General features: G+C 44.9%; 1 protein-coding gene across 1 annotated transcript; it reads left to right on the plus strand.

Annotated features, from left to right (window-relative positions):
- The first annotated feature begins 11,459 nt into the window (after positions 1 to 11,459).
- Positions 11,460 to 19,413, plus strand: LOC121538557 (troponin C, slow skeletal and cardiac muscles). Its single transcript, XM_041846683.2, has 6 exons — positions 11,460 to 11,588; positions 14,703 to 14,733; positions 15,160 to 15,306; positions 15,671 to 15,785; positions 18,335 to 18,471; positions 18,715 to 19,413. The coding sequence occupies exons 1-6, from the start codon at positions 11,565 to 11,567 to the stop codon at positions 18,744 to 18,746; spliced, it is 486 nt and encodes a 161-aa protein (XP_041702617.1). The 5' UTR covers positions 11,460 to 11,564; the 3' UTR covers positions 18,747 to 19,413.
- The last annotated feature ends 3,196 nt before the right edge of the window (positions 19,414 to 22,609 follow it).

A 22,609-nucleotide genomic window follows, 5' to 3' on the forward strand; every position in this document is an offset into this window, starting at 1 on the left:
CTCCTATCCGGAGCCTAGTGACCTGGACAGCTTGGTAGCCTTGTCTATTCGGGTGGATAACAGAGTTCGAGAGAGAAGGAGGGAGAAGCAATGGGGCCCGTCCAATCAATCAGCTTCTCAGTTCCCAGTCGGGTCAGGGGGTGGACCAGAATACGTCGATCATTGTCCACCACACAGGATTAGTGGATAGGTCCTGCCTCCAGATTCTGAACCCATGCAAGTGGGGCGGCACGGGTTAACCAAGGAGGAGCGCCAACATAGACGTAAGACCAACTGCTGCCTCTACTGTGGTAGTTCGGGACATTACATCTCCACTTGTTCCCGGCGGTCGTCAAACTGCTCGGCTCGCTAAAGTTGGGAGGACTTTTAGCGAGCCAGTTTCAACCTCTCAATACCTCTGTCAGACCCGTTTCCGGCTACCCTCGTGAACAGGAATCAGAGTTTAGCGATTAACGCTTTCGTCGATTCAGGTGTCGATGGAAGCTTTATTGATGCCGGAGTGGTGGAACAGCTGGGGCTTTCAAGGAGCGATTACCGGAAGCCATTGAAGCTACCACTCTGAACGGCAGTAGTCTGGCACGTATCACGATGAGGACTGAACGGGTTAAGATGCTGTTGTCAGGGAATCATTCTGAGGTGATCTCATTCTTCATTCTACCTTCTTCCCATGTTCCTCTGGTCCTTGGATACCCCTGGCTGAAAAAACACAATCCCACGTTCGATTGGGTGACTGGCAAGGTAACTAGTTGGAGCCTTGATTGTCATGCCAACTGCCTCAAGACTGCCTGTTCCCATTCTGTTCCCAGTCAGGTGATTGAGGCTAAACCCCCAGATTTGTCCCTGGTTCCTGAGACATATCACGATTTGGGGGAAGTGTTCAGTAAGCAGAGGGCTCTGTCACTCCCTCCCCACCGACCATATGATTGTGCCATAAACCTGTTCCCTGGAGCTGTCTATCCCAAGGGACGGTTATACAGCATCTCCCGACCTGAACGTGAGGCTTTGGAGACCTACATCAAGGAGTCCCTAGCTGCTGGTCTCATTCGTCCCTCGTCATCACCCCTGGGGGCAGGATTCTTCTTTGTGGGTAAGAAGGATGGCTCTCTTCGACCGTGTATTGATTATCGGGGGTTGAATGATATCACGGTCAAGAACAAGTATCCCCTGCCCTTGATGAGCTCTGCCTTCGACTCCTTACAGGGTGCTACTGTGTTCACCAAGCTAGACCTACGCAATGCGTATCACCTGGTCCGGATCAGAGAGGGGGACGAGTGGTTGACGGGTTTCAATACACCGATGGGTCACTTCGAGTATCAGGTGATGCCGTTTGGACTGACCAATGCTCCAGCAGTGTTCCAGAGTATGGTGAATGATGTCCTGAGAGATATGATCGGTCTCTTTGTGTTTGTTTACCTGGATGACATTCTTATCTTCTCGAAGGAACCTTCCAGCCACGTCCAGCATGTCAGGCAGGTTCTGCAGCGATTGTTGGAGAATCGCCTGTTCGTGAAGGCCGAGAAGTGCGAATTTCACGCCCACACTACATCCTTCCTCGGGTACATCATCTCCAGGGGAGAGATTAGGATGGACCAGGAGAAGGTTAGGGCGGTTCTGGAATGGGCCCAGCCCGGTACGAGATTGCAGCTCCAGAGGTTTCTGGGGTTTGCGAATTTCTATCGCAGATTCATCCGGGATTACAGCCGTGTGGCCGCTCCTTTAACTGCCCTGACTTCCAGTACCTTCAGTTGGAATCCTGAGGCGGACCGAGCGTTCCTGGATTTGAAGAGGCGATTCACCAACGCACCGATTCTCTCTCAACCTGACACGGCCCATCAGTTCGTCGTGGAAGTGGATGCGTCTGATGTGGGGGTTGGCGCCATCCTGTCCCAGCGATGCTCCACTGACGGGAAACTCCATCCCTGTGCCTACTACTCTCGTCGTCTTTCGCCTGCGGAGAGGAACTACGATGTGGGTAACCGGGAGCTTCTCACGGTGAAGCTTGCCTTGGAGGAGTGGCGCCACTGGTTGGAGGGGGCGGAGCAACCGTTTATTGTCTGGACCGACCACAAGAATCTTGCTTACGTGCAATCGGCTAGACGTCTCAACTCCCGTCAGGCCAGGTGGGCTTTGTTTTTCGGACGCTTTCATTTTTCCCTGACGTTCCGACCTGGGTCTAAGAACGGCAAGGAGAGTGGGGCCAAGACCGAGACGATTCTTCCCCGGAACTGTGTCGTTGGAGCAGTTATGTGGAGGATTGAGGAGGAGGTTATGGCGGCCCTTCGGACACAGCCCGGTCCCGGTAACGGTCCACCCGGTCGTTTGTTTGAGCCTGAGTCGGTTCGTTCTGCTGTCCTCCAATGGTCCCACGCCAGCAAGATGGCTTGTCACCCTGGCGTGGCTCGGACGATGGCGTTACTTTGCAGACGATTTTGGTGGCCGGCCATGGGAGAAGATACTCTGAGGTTTGTTGCTGCCTGTCCAGTGTGTGCGCAGAATAAGAGTGCCAACCGGCCCAGCTCTGGACTACTTCACCCCCTCCCTATTCCCCGGCGACCATGGTCTCATCTGGCCCTGGACTTTGTCACTGGGTTGCCCTCTTCTGAGGGGAACACGGTCATTCTGACTATCGTGGACAGATTCAGCAAGTTCGCCCACTTCCAATCTTCCCTCGGCCTCTGAGACGTCCGAGATCCTGGTTAGGGAGGTTTTCAGGGTCCACGGGTTGCCCAGTGACATAGTTTCCGACCGTGGCCCTCAGTTTACCTCTGCTGTCTGGAAGTCTTTCTGTTTGGCCATTGGAGCTACAGTCAGTCTCACATCTGGTTTCACCCCCAATCTAATGGTCAGGCGGAGAGAGCCAACCAGAAGATGGAATCCACGCTACGCTGCCTTGTCTCCTCCAACCCCACCTCCTGGGTCTCTCAGTTGCCTTGGGTTGAGTATGCCCACAATACTCTCCCTACATCTGCCACTGGGATGTCTCCCTTCCAGTGCCTGTATGGCTACCAACCTCCCATGTTTCATTCTCAGGAGAAGGATCTCTCAGTGCCCTCTGTTCAGGCCCACATTCGTCGTTGCCACCGGACCTGGCATCGGGCCAGAAAGGCCCTCCTTAGAGTTTCTGACCGGTATCAGCTCCAGGCGAATCGTCGCCGGATTCCCGCCCCCACCTATACCATCGGAGATAGGGTCTGGTTGGCCACACGGGATCTTCCTCTGCGGACTGAGTCTAAGAAACTGTCACCGAAGTTCATTGGTCCGTTTGTGGTGGAGAAGGTGATCAATCCTGTTGCGGTTCGACTCAAGTTACCTAGAACGCTCAGAGTCCATCCCACCTTTCATGTCTCCTGCCTCAAGCCTGTTCTCCTCAGTCCTCTGTTACCCCCTCCGCCTCCTCCTCCTCCCCCTCGGATGATCGGAGGTGGTCCTGCCTACACGGTGCGCCGCATTATGGATTCCAGACGGCGGGGCCGGGGTTTCCAGTATCTCGTGGACTGGGAGGGGTATGGTCCTGAAGAGAGGAGTTGGATTCCTCGGCGCCAGATCCTTGATGCTGACCTCCTTCGTGACTTCTACCGCCTCCATCCTGGCGCTCCGGGTAGTCCGCCCGGTGGCGTTCGTCGGAGGGGGGGTACTGTCATGAACCCTGCATCCTGAGTCGGTTCCTGCCTGTGTTGCCATTTTTCTGCTTGGAATCTCCAGTTTCCTAAGGGTTCGTGAACGCTCCCGGCCTGGTTGCCGGGCGACGTTGCTTGGCGGGAGATCTCCCGATTAACCGCACCTGCATCTCATCAGCGGTCTGCACACCTGGTCCTGATCATCACCCTTCTTAAGCCCTGACCTGACATCCATTCCCTGCCGGATCGTTAGCCATGAACAGTATGTTTGTCAGTGTATCAGCCTTGGAGTTTCTAGCGTTAGTTTTGTTGTTTTGCACCTTGTTGGCTTGCCGTGTACTTACCTCCGTTTTGTTTCTATCTGCAGTCAATCTCCCGGAACCTTCACCCAACCCCTGCCTGGTTGTCGGCGGCTGCCGAGCCATTCTTGGATCTGCCACTGCACCTCCACCTACTCATCTCCGCCGCCCGCTCTGTCCCCTGGATTATTCTACATAGTTTTTGAATCTGTTAAATAAATACTCACCTTCGTTTCAACTCACCTTGTCCTGGTCTGCTTCTGGGTTCTGGCTTAGTAAACCGTGACATTGTTATGGGCTTAAAAGAAAGAACACACCTGTACCATGTCAGATATAGAGTTGAAATGTAAAAAATAAAAATAGTTTGCATCCAAATATTACACTTTATATACACCACAGAAGACTGAAATAAAACAAAACTGTTTGACATAGAAACACTGGATCAACAACAAAATAATCGTTATTCATGATGAAATTCTGAAACGTATTAATAACATTCCACCCATGAGGCCAAAGAGGGCGCTTTTGGTAATTGACCACAGGAAAGGGTTACAGATACAAAGGGATGCGCTTGCCTCAGTCTAGTCTATATTCCTCCAGTTTTAGAACTCCAAAATGCCCGTCTGAAAAGAGAGTCTTAATAATGGGGAGATGCAATTTTGTAATCCTATTCACAAAATGTCACATTCATTTATTTATTTTTCTGCCCATTTAGCCCAAATCAAGTTAGTCCATTTACCAAGGCACAGTACACTGCTTGTGTATGTGTATGCACATGTGTGTTCAGATATTGAATGCTAATCATAATTTGTTTCGTGTGAAGCATCATGAAGACACGTACTGTATTTTCAGAGACTGTTGTCATGGTCAGACGTGATGTGAATGATGAGACGGACCCAGAGGCTGGGTGCATGCCAATGCTCCTGCTTGTGTGTGTGCACGCAATTGTTCTCGTGAGTGCTTTGTGTGTGCGCTGAAGACAGAGATAACAACGAGTGTGTCTTTGTGTGTGTGTGTATGCCTACGTGTCCCAGTGCTTACGTGTGTGCGTGTGTGTACATGCATGTGGGATTACAGTATGTGTGTGTGCACATGCACATGTAGCCTATGTGCGTATGGTGTGCTCCTGTCGGAAGCAGGATGAGAAGTATAGTGTTTGAGTGCGATGCAACACCTTCAATAAACAATGCTGAATCCATCCATCCCCTAAAATGGGACAGACGTATGGGCAGGGATGAAGTCACTTAATTCAGTTGTTGGCAATGGCATCAGGAAACATTGACCCTTAGTGGATTCCTTGAGGCCATGCAGTGAGTCACATGAGGGCCGGATATTTACAGTCTCTCTCATCATCGGCCTTGTCAAATCACAACACACTCCACTGAAGCCTAGGCGGCCCCAGGCACAACTTCAGCCACACAGATGGATGCATAGGTGATTTGTTCCTCTTTGAGCCAAAACGTACTATAGCCTCAATTTGGGGAGACAAAACGGATATGTGTGCGTGCTTGTGTGTGTGTGGAACACACGGGTACCCGGGTGTGTCCTAAGCCCCACAAATCCGGGGCCAATTCTTCTTATAAATGGGCTTCTTCCATGCATTTAATCCCCAGCGAGTCTCATGAATTGTATTACCACTGGGATTGAACAAGTGACCTCTCCCAGCAGATAATGTTGACATTTTCTATTGTACAGGTTGGAGGAACATGGAGCTCATCTCAACAGGAAATTGACTTGTTCTGTAGTATATTCTTTTTTCACTGTTCTTACGACCAAGTTATTATTCTTGTTCGAATAATTGTTTTCTTGTAGGTTTGTGTGTAACACGTATCCCCATGGCTCAAACGGAGTGATTACAATACACCACACATACAATAATGATTACACAATTACAATAACGCTACCCAAACCTGCTCACCAGTGGAGGCTGCTGAGGGGAGGACGGCTCATAATAATGGCTGGAACGGAGCAAATGGAATGGCATCAAACACACGGAAACCATGTGCTTAATGTATTTGATATCATTCCACTGATTCCGCTCCAGCCATTACCACGAGCCCGTCCTCCCCAATTAAGGTGCCACCAACCTCCTGTGCTGCTCAGTGAAACTGAGCCGTGCTATCTGAGGCATTTCTTCAGGTACTATCAGAAACATGTGTCTTGCAGTTAATGATGATCTTGTAGCTGCCAAAGCCAAAGCTTTGCAACTTTAAGACTGTGTTCTTTCAACTGATTTGATTCTGACTGTTTTGAAGTTTGGTTGCTGCAGACATTAAACAATTCGAGTTAAGTAAAAAACCCAAATTGCATGTTTTCCTGTTTATTATCATTTGCTGTTTGGGCGGAATAGTTGGAATGTTGAAAACAATGATTGACAGAAATGCTGGCCAATGCAAAGCACCAAGACACGTTTTAGGAGGGGCATACATATTTGGAGTCTTTTGTTTTTTCTTGTGTCTATGAGTAAGTTTCCTCAATGATGTATCATCCTCCTTTCCTCTGAGCGCTGTCTGTCTGGTGAAGGCTTATCATGCACACTCACCTGACTCTGCATGAGAAAGATCATTTTTGAAGGCTACCTAGTTCGCAGTACACAAATTACTCATTGAGAGAGAGAGAGAGAGAGAGAGAGAGAGAGAGAGAGAGGTGTTTGTGATGTGGACTTTGCCCTCAGAGAGACGGATGATAAGTTGTTATGTCTGTAACTGGGGGGCAGTGGTGTACTGAACCCACCGTCATCACGATGGCGCACACCACTCGAATGACAGTGAAGAACACTGGAAAAAAGTGTCATCTGTGTTCAGATCTATCTTCATCAAACCTCATTTACTGCAGGCATACACGCACACACACATGCTACATACGTACATAATGTGCACACACACACACACACACACACACACACACACACACACACACACACACACACACACACACACACACACAGGCAAACAGCTCACTGAGGAAAATGCAGCTTTGATGTCACTTAATATATTTTGATGTATTCAACAACATACAGTACATTGAAGAAAGAGAGATGCATCGTGTATTAGGTCATAATACAAATATAATCAAAGACAGTTTAGAGCAATCTTCTAAAGACAATGCTTCTGATACTTGTTCATTCTAATATGATATCTTATGATATGATATGATATCTTATGATTATAACACAGTAACACAGTTTTCAGTAGTGTTTCCTTTTGCAGTCGAACCCTTCCTCTAAAAACTGAAGATTATGCAATAAAATGAAAGACACAAGACAGGGGGTGAATAAACGGCAGCAAACCCATCTTGAGAAGAAAACTCTCGGACCTTTGAACAACACTCTAATCTGAAGCCCCTGTCTGCAGCTGTGGGACAGAAGACACATCTCCTCTCTCCTCTTGCATGAAGGAATAATCTATATCTCACCACCACCAACAAAGCAGAGAGAGGGTGGGTTAGGGACTTGGTGGTCCGCTGGACTGGAAAACTCTTCCCCCCAGGCGAGGGAGACAGTGAGTGGCTTTATCAGTCTCGAGGTAATATGGCCATTGCCTCATTAGAGCGCTAATGCATGACAGTAAGCCCCTCAATGCAAACCTTGCAGCCATCAAATGGCAGTGGGAAATAAAATGAGAGAGAGAGAGAGAGAGATACATCCCCTCTCCTCTAAAGCCAAATCTTTCCATCTGAGGCTGACATTTGTCACTGTTTGAGAGCGGCGAGAGTACAGGCTCCCCTCTGAGTGATAAGTGCTGGCTGGAGGAGCGCTCGCTGTACAGAGAGATGTAAATGCCCAGAGCCACTCCTCCTTTAGTCCTTCACTCTGAATACATCCCAGATAGAGAGGGAAGGAGAGAGAGCAGAGGAGAGGGAGAGGGAGAGAGAGGGAGGAGGGAGAGAAAGAGAGAGGAGCAGAGAGTGAGAGAGAGTGAGAGCGAGGGGGAGAGAGGGTGAGAGAGAGAGAGAGGGGGGAAGAGAGAGGCTGATGGACTCAGAGTAACCCTCCAACCAAGGAGACAGAGCAGAGACAGAGAGACAGGGAGGAAGATACCTGGCCTGCATGACAATAAAACAACAAATTATTTCAATGAGAACCCCTTATGCAATCAAATTAATTAAATATCACCAACAGAGGGACTCTGTGGTTGCACCCTGTTACATTAAAACAATATTACACATTTGGTTTGAAGAATACAGGGGCCAGATCCTTTAAACAGTGACAATTTGATATTTTGTCCCTTTTCCAACAGAAAGAAGTTTAACCTAACAAAATGGTAAATCAAACCTATTTTGAAGCAACCATACAAACTTATTTGCAGGCTAGGCTAGTGCAAACCCTGAATACTATTCCTAACCAGATCCATCCCAATGCATTCTTATCTTCACTATGACGCATGAAATATAATCATTTGGACACGTGGATTAAGTTATCCATAACATTTGCATAAATGGTTCTCATTAAGGTTACCAGGGAATAAATAACGATTGCCAAACCTGTGTGTGCGTGTGTGCATTCGTCTGTAAAAGGCAAAGGAGAGGAATGAAGAATACAGTGACTGCGAGGACAAAATGTGGCGGGGGTGGGGGAAATAGCCCTTCTCATCTCCTCTCATTTTCTGCCCGCTACAACCGGGCAGAGTTTCTATGGCAACCTTTCAAAAAACGGTGAATTGTGGGTTTGAGATGCGCTGTCTGATTACGATGTGTGGAGATATGGTTGGCTCTTTCGTCAGCAGCCCCTTCCTCTGTAAGAGGAAATTGGTGGAGTGCTCCTGTGAAAACTGCACTCCATATGCTCCTATTGATGTGGGCTTCTCCAGGCTCTGTCAGCCTGCCAACCCACCGTTGATAGAGCTCATTCCTTCTGTGTGTTTCTGGTTCTGTCAGAGAGAGCGAGAGGCTTTACATTAGAATCTACTGCCCCCTGTAGAATTGCTAATACTGGAACTCAACACACACTCAGCTCATCTGTCTGGTGGATACTGTAGACAGACTCATCAGTATGCTTTGAGTGGAGATGATAGCAAAACAGGAGAAGAAGCCAACGACACCAATGATGACACCCAGCTTACCTTGCATGTCAAGTGGAGTGAGGTGCAGCAGGTAAAATGGGGGCGTCTTGCATCGTATCACTGTAAACATTGTTTTGTTGTATTTTGAGGGTGAAATGGGAAAGACTGAAGAGATGACTACTATAGGAATGACAGTATCCCCTGCTTCAATCTCCCATAATCCATTGCACTAGTTAGCCCTGAGTTTAACCTTATCACCCACTAAACCACAATATTATCTTCTCTCTATAGAAGTCTATGTTGAGATTTCATCCCTTTTTGTTGTTGTTTGTTGTCACACTAAAGGGAGTGATGGCTGTTGGATTCAGACAGGGTCTCCCTGTGAGAACTATCTGTCTGTGAGGGCAGGGCCATGAATACATGTATGATTGATGTTGTTCAGTTCAGTCTCTCTCTGTGAAGCATCTTTATTCGTGGGGTGTGTCTCTCTCTCTGTGAAAGATGTGAGTGATGACGTTAGTTCAGTGCAGGCTCTCTATAGGTGAATGATGATGATTATTCAGTGTGGTATGTGATGACTCTGTCTGTGACTGATGCTCTTCTTCATATGAGTGATGATGGTGGTTCCAACCTGTCGCTGTCTGTGTGAATCTTTTGTAGTTGAATGATGTTTCGACAGTGTGGGGACCCCATCTATGAAACGTGAACAATGGTGGTGGTTCAGTGTGTCTCTGTGAATGTTGTGATATGAGAGATGCTTCAAGCTCACTATCTCCTTCTATCTCTCTCTCTCTCTATCCCCCCCTCCTGTCTGTCTGTCTGTCTGTCTGTCTGTCTGTCTGTATGTCTGTCTGTCTGTCTGTCTCTCTGTCTCTCTGTCTCTCTCTCTCTCTCTCTCTCTCTCTCTCTCTCTCTCTCTCTCTCTCTATCCCCTTATATTGTTGTGTTGAGATGTTCATAAGCTGTGCCAGTCCCCATTAGCATCCCATTGGAACCCAGCAGGATCACCAGTCATTTAGAGTCCCTGCCTCAACACTATACCTTCTGTCGCACTACGTTGGTCTCAGAGCCGTCATGCATGGCAAGATTTTAAAAGAAACTGTGTATGTATGCTATTCTCTCCTACAAATGGATGAGATTGACGAGGCACATGCATGTTGCCTTTGGGATGACTGTCCTTTCCTATCCAAGTCAGTGGGGTAGCGGGGAGAATGAATATAGTGTAGCACAGAAGCAGGAAAGTATTGGATATTTTGTGGCCAAAATGGTCGACTGTGTTGTGGTTGATGACGTAATTTGTGTTCAGATGTGTCCAGAGGGGTGAGCTGAGGTGCGGCTTACAATTTAATTCCACATCCACACTTGTCTGTTCCCATGATATTCAACACACAAAGGAGTGGTCTTCCTTAGTCTATTGTAAGGTTTATTTAATTCAATGTTTTCACATGTTTTTAAGCGAATTCGAGTTCTTGTATTTGATCCAGATTTCTGACTTGAGCCCCCTGTTGATAAATGGGATATTCTGTAGCACACCTAGATGCCTATCAACTCTATTAAAACAACACACAGTAAACAGCGCCCTCTGCTGACTGACCTTATGTAGTTTATATAGTCTCAAAGGCCCAATATTACTACATCCACTGTATAATGTAATGTTAATTGTATACCTATAAATACCTATTGTTAAACTGTATAAAAAAATCAAATTTTTTTCCCTTGCAATGCTATGTTGTAAAATTCTGTTGGTCAATGAGTAGGACATACTGTGAATTTGTGCATTACAGCAAATTTACATTATACTGTACAATTGTAATTTGGAGGGTGTTAGATTACATTTTAATTGGAAAGATAATATCATTCAAAATAGAAGAAAAACCCTCAGTTAAATATGTTTTAGTGAAACACAGACACAGCCACGTACGTGTGCACTCACACACAGACAGACAGACACAGACACATGCACAGACACATGCACAGACACAGACACATGCACACGCACACGCACACGCACACGCCCACCCCTCCCCTCCCAACCCACAGCACACAAACACACATCTCTGTGATTGTGTTTGGTAATGGCAGGCTTTAACCCTTTGGTCTGAATCGCCCTGCCTCCCACTCCCGTCCCCAGTCCCCTGACTCTTATCCCAAGCCTTCTAAACCCCCCATCCTCTATTCAGTTACCCACCCTCTGCCCCCTCCTGTCCCAAGCCCCCTTTTGCTCTGGTCTGCCCTCCATGCCCCTCTCCCCACGTCTGATGATGGAATGTTGAGTGTCTCTAGCCCCCTCCCTAGAGATGAAGGTTCGCCATGCGTGCCCCTTCACTTCATTCCATTCCAAAGTGTGCCCCATAAGAGCAGCTACATTTTTATCTGAGCCTGGTGATTGTGACAGATCGGTCAATGACACACACACACACACACACACACACACACACACACACACACACACACACACAGATGCACGTGAGACACCCAGGGGACTGGACAGGCAAGCAGGGTAGGGAGGGACCAGGCCCTGCCAGGCTCCAGTTATAAAACCCTCCCAGGATGGGGCCAGTGTCCTGCTCCTAGCTGTGCTCTACCTCCCTCCTCTGTGCCACTACACCCTACGGACAGACGGGTAGCGGCCAAGCCAAGCCTCCATCATGAACGACATCTACAAAGCAGCGGTACGTCCCACTCCACTTCTACAACAGGGTATATTGTTTGTGGAGAATGTGAAAGTGTTTGTGCTTGGTAGGAAGCATCATTTTGAAAGATTTGATTTCAATGTTCAACTTTGGATTTTCAGTGATAGGTGACATGGATGAAAAGGCTGTTTTGGTTTAATTGTGGACTCTGCCAAGTTAAGTCAAAATAGTTTAAGAATATTTTGTTGTCAGATTTCTATATTTTGGAATGTAAAGGTTTAGGTAGGTTACAATTTCAAATAAACACTTCAGCACCTGAGGGTAGGATTCACCCTTGAGTAGAATGAAAAGTACCTGTAATATTTAGTATTGAGGGTTGAATCCACTTAATAACATTTTTATATGTTTAACAGTTTTAAACTACAAACTATGTTTCATATAAACAATTCATTCAAATGAGGTACATTTTGATATTCCCCCTACAACAATTTAGCAATTTGTAATTCTGACATTGCACAGATGATTAGACTTCCATTACAAACTGTGTCTGTCAAGCGAACACACACAACACCAGCCTTTGACAAGTGAGGCGAGATACCATACATATATAGATCTCGTGCCTCTTGAAGCCTATCAGGGTTGATAGGAGCACTCCAGGGGTCAGAAGCAGGACAAGCCCCTGGTCCACACTGTGGTTTCATTCATGACTACAAATGGAGCAGTCCCACTTCTCATGGGCTAATTTTGGCCAGTTGCTCCGAGCCTCCTGCATGTGTGTTTCTGTGGTGCCAGAAGAGGGCTTCAGGTCTAGATACCACCCCCCCCCCACCCCCTCCCCAAGGCTGAATTCCAGCATTATCTGTGTGAGCCACTGGGAGGGCTGGGAGAGCTGTTTGTTTATCTGTCTAGCAATCTCTGCCTGCTGCCTGGTGGCTGGTGGGCTGGGCTACCCATGTCTCTACTGGGCATTACAGTTAGAGGAGTCAACTGCAGAGAAACAGACTGGAATGTGTGTGTGTGTGTGTCGATGTTTGGATGGACATTGCTCTTTTTCCTATATATCATCACCAGCGGAATGTGTGTTTAATTTGTTGTGGATGACAGACAATAACTCTTACATAAGCAGCTGTCTCCCTCTCTCATTCGTGGTAGCTTTTCCTGGATTACTGTTCCATTGTTGAACCAGATCCACAGCTATGTTAATTTAAAGCACTGTGTAGTGTGTCCTTTATCTGCTGTTTCTGATCCTCCTGTCAATGTATTTTTAACCCTGCCTCTCACTGGCCCAGGTCTCATGAATGAAATACAGGTTTTGTGTTTTGTGAGGGATGGGATGACCAAGTGTGAAGTTCCAAAATAACTTGATTTCTCTATCAAACTCCACAAATAACATTACAATGAAGGGAAGAGCATAGAAACAGTGGCTTGCAAAAGTATTCACCCCCCTTCGCATATTTCCTATTTTGTTGCCTTACAACCTGGAATTAAAATGGATTTTTGGGGGGTTTGTATCATTTGATTTACACAACATGCCTACCACTTTGAAGATGCAAAATATTTTTTGGTGTGAAACAAACAAGAAATAATACCAAAAAAAAGAAAATTTGAGCATGCATAACTACCCCCAAAGTCAGTACTTTGTAGAGCCACCTTTTGCAGCAATTACAGCTGCAAGTCTCTTGGGGTATGTCTCTATAAGCTTGGCACATCTAGCCACTGGGATTTTCAAGTTGGATGGGTTCCGCTGGTGTACAGCAATCTTTAAGTCATACCACAAATTCTCAATTGGATTGAGGTCTGGGCTTTGACTAGGCCATTCCAAGACATTTCAATGTTTCCCCTTAAACCACTCGAGTGTTGCTTCAACAGTATGCTTAGGGTAATTGTCCTGCTGGAAGGTGAACCTCCGTCCCAGTCTCAAATCTCTGGAAGACTGAAACAGGTTTCCCTCAAGAATTTCCCTGTATTTAGCGCCATCCATCATTCCTTCAATTCTGACCAGTTTCCCAGTCCCTGCCGATGAAAATCATCCCCACAGCATGATGCTGCCACCACCATGCTTCACTGTGGGGATGGTGTTCTCGGGGTGATGAGAGGTGTTGGGGTTGCGCCAGACATAGCGTTTTCCTTGATGGCCAAAAAGCTCAATTTTAGTTTCATCTGACCAGAGTACCTTCTTCCATATGTTTGGGGAGTCTCCCACATGCCTTTTGGCGAACACCAAATGTGTTTGCTTATTTTTTTCTTTAAGTAATGTTTTTTTTCTGGCCACTCTTCCGTAAAGCCCAGCTCTGTGGAGTGTACGGCTTAAAATGGTCCTATGGACAGATACTCCAATCTCCGCTGTGGAGCTTTGCAGCTCCTTCAGGGTTATCTTTGGTCTCTTTGTTGCCTCTGAATAATGCCCTCCTTGCCTGGTCCATGAGTTTTGGTGGGCTCCCCTCTCTTGGCAGGTTTGTTGTGGTGCCATATTCTTTCCATTTTTGTATAATGGATTTAATGGTGCTCCGTGGGATGTTCAAAGTTTCGGATATTCTTTTATAACCCAACCCTGATCTGTACTTCTCCACAACTTTGTCCCTGACCTGTTTGGAGAGGCGCTTGCTTGGTGGTGCCCCTTGCTTAGTGGTGTTGCAGGCTCTGGGGCCTTTCAGAACAGGTGTATATACTGAGATCATGTGACAGATCATGTGACACTTAGATTGCACACAGGTGGACTTTATTTAACTAATTATGTGACTTCTGAAGGTAATTGGTTACACCAGATCTTATTTAGGGGCTTCATAGCAAAGGGGGTGAATACATATGCACGCACCACTTTTCCGTTATTTATTTTTTAGATTTTTTGAAAGACGTTTTTTTTAATCATTTCACTTCACCAATTTCTACTATTTTGTGTATGTCCATTACATGAACTCCAAATAAAAATCAATTTAAATTACAGGTTGTAATGCAACAAAATAGGAAAAACCCCAAGGGGGAGGAATACTTTTGCAAGGCACTGTATCATACACGTGTTATTGCACGAATGGAAAATATTATTGTGCTTATTAAAGGAATAGAGTAAATCAAAGTTGTAAAAGACATTCCAGAGTGGATTCCATAACAGATATTGGCTCGATTGCTTCTGAAAACTTTCAATTTCTTCAATAGGTAGAGCAGCTGACAGAGGAGCAGAAAAACGGTATGTAAAATGTGTTCATCTTAGTGTTTCCCCTAGGAATTATTTCAGTAGCGGTGGCAGAGTAGTTATTTTTTTTTGTGGCGGCCACGATTTAGCAGCGGGGGTGCACCGCTGCTAAATACATATAGGGGAAACACTGCATCTACATTTCATTATGGTTTACTAATCTATGTCGGTCTCTGAGGCCTATGTATAAATGCTTCTTTATGTGGGATATATATCCTCACTTTCTACTATATTTAATCACATCTAAATCAATATTAGGCCTTCGGGCCTAAATGAAAAGTAAATGCTAGATATCTCAAAGGATTAAAAAAGTATCTCTTAAACTACAGTAGCCCACACATAGAACTGACCATGAAAACAAAAAGGGGGGGTAGAAGAAAAATAACTGACCATGGTAATGTGCTGTGCTGTGTGTTGCAGAGTTCAAGGCAGCCTTTGACATCTTTGTCCAGGATGCGGAGGACGGCTGCATCAGCACCAAGGAGCTGGGCAAGGTGATGAGGATGCTGGGGCAGAACCCCACCCCCGAGGAGCTGCAGGAGATGATCGACGAGGTGGATGAAGACGGTAAACACACACGCTCACACAGAAGAGACAGACTCAAATGACTACAATAGGCAAATGTATTTCCTCTGAATAGTTCCCATGAGGAATCGCGCATTAGAATATGAGGTTAGCTCATCAGCAGTGGATGAGGATGGTACGCAACAAAGGCAGACACAAGTGTTCTGCTCATCAAAAGGCCAATTCATGGCTCATTGATGGCCCGGCAGGGACAGTTGTACACTGTTCTTTGTAAGACTGTAAACACACAAAAGATAAACATCACATGGCTGAGTACAGGATCTGGTCACGTGTAGCTGCTATATCAAAGATAGGCTCCTTGACCCAAAAGGTTGTGTGACATCATTCTGTTGACATGTCTTTGCAGGCAGTGGGACGGTGGACTTTGATGAGTTCCTGGTGATGATGGTGAGGTGCATGAAGGACGACAGCAAAGGAAAGACAGAGGAGGAACTGGCAGACCTCTTCCGCATGTTTGACAAGTACGTTTATCCTCATAAGTACATCATGAGACTCATAAGGGGGATGAACTCTGGAAAAGTAACTCTTCATAGTCTTAGCCAACTAAGTACCCACAGCCTAGTACCACCAGAATAGACAAATACACTGCAGAGTTTTAGCTTGGGTGCCAGTTTGTTTCTGTTTTAGCCTACTTGTCATTGTTTGACAAGGCAACTATGTACTGTAGTATTTTTTGAATACAGAAACAGTCATGTACAGTGAGGGAAAAAAGTATTTGATCCCCTGCTGATTTTGTATGTTTGCCCACTGACAAAGAAATGATCAGTCTATAATTTTAATGGTAGGTTTATTTGAACAGTGAGAGACAGAATAACAACAACAAAATCCAGAAAAACCCATGTCAAAAATGTTATAAATTGATTTACATTTTAATGAGGGAAATAAGTATTTGACCCCCTCTCAATCAGAAAGATTTCTGGCTCCCAGGTGTCTTTTATACAGGTAACGAGCTGAGATTAGGAGCACACTCTTAAAGGGAGTGCTCCTAATCTCAGCTTGTTACCTGTATAAAAGACACCTGTCCACAGAAGCAATCAATCAATCAGATTCCAAACTCTCCACCATTTTTGTACATTTTATTTTACCTTTATTTAACTAGGCAAGTCAGTTAAGAACAAATTCTTATTTACAATGACGGCCTACACCGGCCAAACCCGGACGACGCTGGGCCAATTGTGCGCCGCTCTATGGGACTCCCAATCACGGCCGGTTGTGATACAGCCTGGAATCGAACAAGGGGGTCTGTAGTGACGCCTCAAGCACTGAGATGCAGTGCCTTAGACCGCTGCGCCACTCGGGAGCCAAGACCAAAGAGCTCTCCAAGGATGTCAGGGACAAGATTGTAGACCTACACAAGGCTGGAATGGGCTACAAGACCATCGCCAAGCAGCTTGGTGAGAAGATGACAACAGTTGATGCGATTATTCGCAAATGGAAGAAACCCAAAATAACTGTCAATCTCCCTCGGCCTGGGGCTCCATGCAAGATCTCACCTCGTGGAGTTGCAATGATCATGAGAACAGTGAGGAATCAGCCCAGAACTATGCGGGAGGATCTTGTCAATGATCTCAAGGCAGCTGGGACCATAGTCACCAAGAAAACAATTGGTAACACACTATGTCGTGAAGGACTGAAATCCTGCAGCGCCCGCAAGGTCCCTCTGCTCAAGAAAGCCCTTATACAGGCCTGTCTGAAGTTTGCCAATGAACATCTGAATGATTCAGAGGAGAACTGGGTGAAAGTGTTGTGGTCAGATGAGACCAAAATCGAGCTCTTTGGCATTAACTCAACTCGCCGTGTTTACAGGAGGAGGAATGCTGCCTATGACCCCAAGAACACCATCCCCACGTCAAACATGGAGGTGGAAACATTATGCTTTGGGGGTGTTTTTCTGCTAAGGGGACAGGACAACTTCACCGCATCAAAGGGACGATGGACGGGGCCATGTACCGTCAAATCTTGGGTGAGAACCTCCTTCCCTCAGCCAGTGCATTGAAAATGAGTCGTGGATGGGTATTCCAGCATGACAATGATTCAAAACACATGGCCAAGGCAACAAAGGAGTGGCTCAAGAAGAAGCACATTAAGGTCCTGGAGTGGCCTAGCCAGTCTCCAGACCTTAATCTCATAGAAAATCTGTGGAGGGAGCTGAAGGTTCGAGTTGCCAAACGTCAGCCTCAAAACCTTAATGACTTGGAGAAGAGCTGCAAAGAGGAGTGGAACAAAATCCCTCCTGAGATGTGTGCAAACCTGGTGGCCAACTACAAGAAACGTCTGACCTCTGTGATTGCCAACAAGGGTTTTGCCACCAAGTACTAAGTCATGTTTTGCAGAGGGGTCAAATACTTATTTCCCTCATTAAAATGCAAATCAATTTATAACATTTTTGACATGCGTTCTTCTGGATTTTGTTGTTGTTATTCTGTCTCTCACTGTTCAAATAAACCTACCATTAAAATTATAGACTGATCATGTTTTTGTTAGTGGGCAAACGTACAAAATCAGCAGGGGATCAAATCCTTTTTCCCCCCACTGTACCCTGGTTAACAGATTTGTGAAGCATTATAATCCTCCTCTCCTAAACGCTACAGACTCCCCAGTGTAAACTGGTCAGGAACAAAAACAAAGTTGTGCAGCTCGCACTGACCCGTATGAACAAATAAGGAGGATATTAGGGGTATGGGGATGTACTCACTCATTCGGGAACGTGCAATAGTGAAAAGTGAAATGTAACTAACTGTGTAAAATAATCATGGATATTGAAATTGTAGGGTTGTGCAATAACATTATGTGCAGTGCTCAGGGATCTTGGACATTTAGGGGATGTATAATATTGAGTATACGGGGGGTAAGCAGTCATTTCTGTTTTGTTTTTCATGAATTTGTATGTTTGATGTTATGTCTGCCCTATGCCATGTCTCTCACCCTATCGCAGTGCATTTTCTTGCACGTAAAGCAAATATCTGTGAAAATCAGACAATAAAGAAATGTATAATCTATGGCCCCCCAGGAATGCGGACGGCTACATAGACTTGGAGGAGCTGAAGGTGATGCTGGAGGCCACAGGGGAGGCCATCACTGAGGACGACATCGAGGAGCTCATGAAGGATGGGGACAAGAACAACGACGGGAAAATCGACTACGACGGTAAAGTTTTGAAAATGGCAGTTAAGCACATAGTGTAGAGACAGAAGCATTCATTCCTCAGATATTTTATTAATGAAAATTATGCAATTGAACAGTTCAGTGGATACTTCACTGCTAGAAAAGGCAATTGTGAATATGAATTATGCATGGTAACATGCTGTATTATTAAATAAAGCAGTGTAGTGACCGGAGTGAGGAAAATAATTCCCTAATTGACTCCCTTTTTCCTCCTCTTGGTTCCAGAGTTCTTGGAGTTCATGAAAGGAGTAGAATAAACAGCATCAAGAGAAGACAGAGTCCCCTGACCCTTAGTGATATTTTTGTATTTCACTTCAACGTCATAGACATCTATGGAAAACTGGAGGTTGACTTTTGGTTGTCATCGGCAGAATTTCTGAACGACTTTGCAAGATTTAGTTGAATAATCTGATTGCTTATGTATTTTTATAACTTTTTACAATTTCTTGCATTGTTGTAAATACCATTTGTAACTTGTTTTGGTGCCCATATACTGCATTTGTGTAAATGTAACCAACCGAAATACTCACATTAACAACTCACATATCACTTCAGTTTGGCTACTTGAACTATGTATTATTGTTTAATTTCAAATGCCATATGAATTTTTGCAGTGCCACAAACGGTTTACAAATCTCTTCTTTTTCCAAGTTGCTGATGTTGTGCTGCCGGACAGAATGCTGTTTGAAATGCATCCTATTAGGTATAGGACAGTACATCTGTCCCTATAAGCCCCTGTAATTATACCATAGTAGTAGTCAAAACATATATTGAAATGCAATGTAGCCACAGTGGCATAACGCAACGGTTGTATGTTTAACAGATTCCCTCAGGGCTAGTTAGTCTGCTGGAGAGCTTGTGGTGGATGTACTCACCATACGTCTGCTTAGAATGTACACTCAAGTAATAAATGTGTTCTCCAAAGCCTGGTTTGCCTGATATCGTATCTGTTTGGGAGTGTTTGTTCCAATGGAGTATTTATGAGCTGAAATGTTCTTTACCATGAGAAAATGAGTCCTGCTTTACTTTAAAAAGTATTGGATAAAACTCAATAAGGTCATATGTTCAATTGGTATGAATCTTTCATTATAACTTGTGAACTTCACTATTTACTCCAACTCTTCAGAGTCCTTCTGATGTCTCCACATTGTATTACTCTCCTCTTGATTGTACTGTACATTGTGGTGCTACACGGACGATCTTCTCTGCAGGGGTATAATAATAATTTGGTGGGTGCTTATATTTGTCCTATTTCACACATGTACAAGTGTGTGAATTAGAAATGTTTTTTGCTTATCCCACTCTCCCTGAGACACCCTCAGAGAGTGGGGTCACAGCCAGGGTCTGCCATTATCAACGGTGACCCTGGAGTAATTAGGGTTAAGTGCCTTGCTCAAGGGCACATCGACAGATTTTTCACCTTGTCAGCTCAGGGATTTGAACTAGGGACCTGTCGGTTAATGGCCCAACGCGCTAACCTACCTGCCGCCCGTATGTGGGCTGGTATCTAGTTACACAAAGTATTGAGACGAGCTATTTATGTCTAATCACGTTAGTGCCCATGTTAGGGGATCATATTTGACCGACACCAGTTGACAATCAAATGCCTTTAGCCTTACAAGGCAGAGAGGACCAGTACAGAGAACAATAGGCTCTGTGCTAAGGCCTGTGAGCCAATGTGTTAGTGTACTATACTGACATCCAGTGTGCTCAGTGACTTGGAGAGGATATTTCAGTTCAATGGAGTGTTGAAATGATTGTTTCCAGAAAATGTAAACCCTCTACTAATTGACTAACTATAACAAATAGATTTTCAGATTGCTGTAATCAAGATCATTGACATGAATTAACTTCAAATTCATCTAGAGAAATTGCCCCTTTAAATTGTATTGATTGTGGATATAACCTGTACACAATTGACAGACATGCTTTTACCTCCGCAAAAGAAAAACAGTGTGCAGCTATCATTATTACCACTAGGTGTCAGTAGAAAGACATACAATCACTGAGAGGCCATTATCATCATTGGTGGAGAACATATTGTCAGTCGCCGAGTGTAATAACGATATCAATACACAATGATGTTATTCTACTTGAACAAAAACAACTGTAACCGCCATAGGCCTGCAATACAAACCTCAAACATAAACATGTGATCCAAGTGAGCTATGATGAAATCAAATGTGCCGGCCCTATTTTCAAAGAAAAGGATAGTAATATCATACACAAACATTTTAAGAGAATTTAAACATCAACAAAATAGATTATAAAATTATCACCTGAAACATTATGAATCAATCAGTTTAAAGACAGAAGAGAAAAACAAAAGCATGCTTAGGTCAGACTGAAGTCAATGGGCTACAGGGCTGTCAGTGTCGGTCCTGGAGGGCTAAAACCTCTTCTGGTTTTCATCCTCTCCTTCTAACCAGGGACTGATTCTGACCTGAAACAGATCTGAGCTAGAGAATGTGAAGAATGAGAGTGATTGGATGGTGACTCAGCCAGACAGAAGTCACACAGACAGACACGTGCTTACTACAGGTCTAAATGACTAAGCCCAGGACCTTATATTGACTGGAAGGCTGGCTGAATGAAGGGACCTGATTTGGGAGAAAGCTGTTGGGCATCACAGCAACCGCAGCAGCCGCAGCTGGGGTCCTGCTCTTTCTGTTAATTGTGGAGTATTCATACAAGACCTGTGAGTGAGTCAGGCGGTGTGTATGTGTGTGTGTGTGTGTGTTTAGAATACAACTAATCAAAGCAGGAGGAATATCCGTTGCAATTTCGTTCTAAAAAGCTCTGCTTTGTCACAGATTTTGCAATTCACAGTAACACAGCATTTGTATCGGAGCACGTTTGGCCATGTGTTGGCCCTAGTCAATGAAAGGCGGTAAAAGGCTCAGTAGTAGTAGGTTCCAGTGGTGTGTGAATGTGAATGAATGGGTCTGGGTGTGGAGCAGTGGGCAGGGTGCGGGAGTGACTTAGTTATGTAAGACAGGCCCGATGACTCATGCCTCCTCTCATTAAGACCCACTGCAGTGTGGTTATATATCTTAAAGGCCCAGTGCAGTCAAAAATGTGATTTTATATATATTTCCACACTATGATGTTGGAATAATACTGTGAAATTGTGAAATTATGATAATGCCGTTCTATTGTAAGAGCTGTTTGACTGCCTGCAATTTCAGCCTGTTTAGGTGGGATGGAATTTTGGCCTGCCTGGTGCCATCGCCAGGCAGTAAATTAGTTAATAGACCAATAAGAAAGAGAGTTCCAGACCTCTCTGCCAATAACAGCTAGTTTCCAGTTTTCCCCTCCCCACTGAGACCACTCCCAGACAGTCCGAGTTAAATTCTTGCTTGAGAAATGGCTCTTTGCTAAAAAGCTATTTTTGTTTCTTTTTGACTATTTTAATTAAAAACAGTAAGGTACTTAATTGTTACCCAGAAATGATTTGATATTGAGATAAAAATGGCTGGATTGGACCTTTAAAGAGCCACATTAGGTAATCTGTGTTTCAGGGACACACAGGATGCCTATGACTTACTTTTCTATTGTATGTGCTGTGCCTGATGCCTACGCCCCTGTAACAATGACCTCTGACAGTGATTGAGGCAAGGTGGATGCAAATATGAGTCATCGACCAACATTATGTAATGGGGCCCTTTCCATTCATTCATTCATTGAGTGTGTGTGTGTACGTGTGGAATGCTGTTATCCCATTGCTGTCGTGGACTAGAAACTGACATGGGGTTGTGTGCAGAGTGCATGCGCACACCATTGATCTACTGATTGATCCACTATCAATGATGACGCACAGCACAGATCACATTGCAGGAGTACGATCTAGTGAAATGGGAATTCAATTATGGATCTATGAAAGCAATCCACATGACAAAATATTAAAAAGGTTTTATAGGAACTCTTAACCAATTCAAATGTGTTTCTACTGAGTAACATCTAATAATATCACTATTTTCTGATGTCAACTTTTGCTACTTTTTTTGCTAAATGTATACTTCAGATACGTTCTTCGAACCTACAGATTATGATTTATTTAACAATGAATGAATTCATTTTCATTTCAAGAATGACTTGCACTTATGTTGTTGAGTTGTTG

Source organism: Coregonus clupeaformis, chromosome 24 (assembly GCF_020615455.1).
Source record: "Coregonus clupeaformis isolate EN_2021a chromosome 24, ASM2061545v1, whole genome shotgun sequence".
Lineage (NCBI taxonomy): Eukaryota > Metazoa > Chordata > Actinopteri > Salmoniformes > Salmonidae > Coregonus > Coregonus clupeaformis.

Excerpts from the sequence above, each read along its gene's own strand:
- LOC121538557 (XM_041846683.2), top strand. The coding sequence starts at position 11,565 with ATGAACGACATCTACAAAGCAGCG. Across the intron at positions 11,589-14,702 it reads ACGACATCTACAAAGCAGCG|GTAGAGCAGCTGACAGAGGA; the intron begins GTACGTCCCACT and ends TTTCTTCAATAG. Across the intron at positions 18,472-18,714 it reads CGGGAAAATCGACTACGACG|AGTTCTTGGAGTTCATGAAA; the intron begins GTAAAGTTTTGA and ends TCTTGGTTCCAG.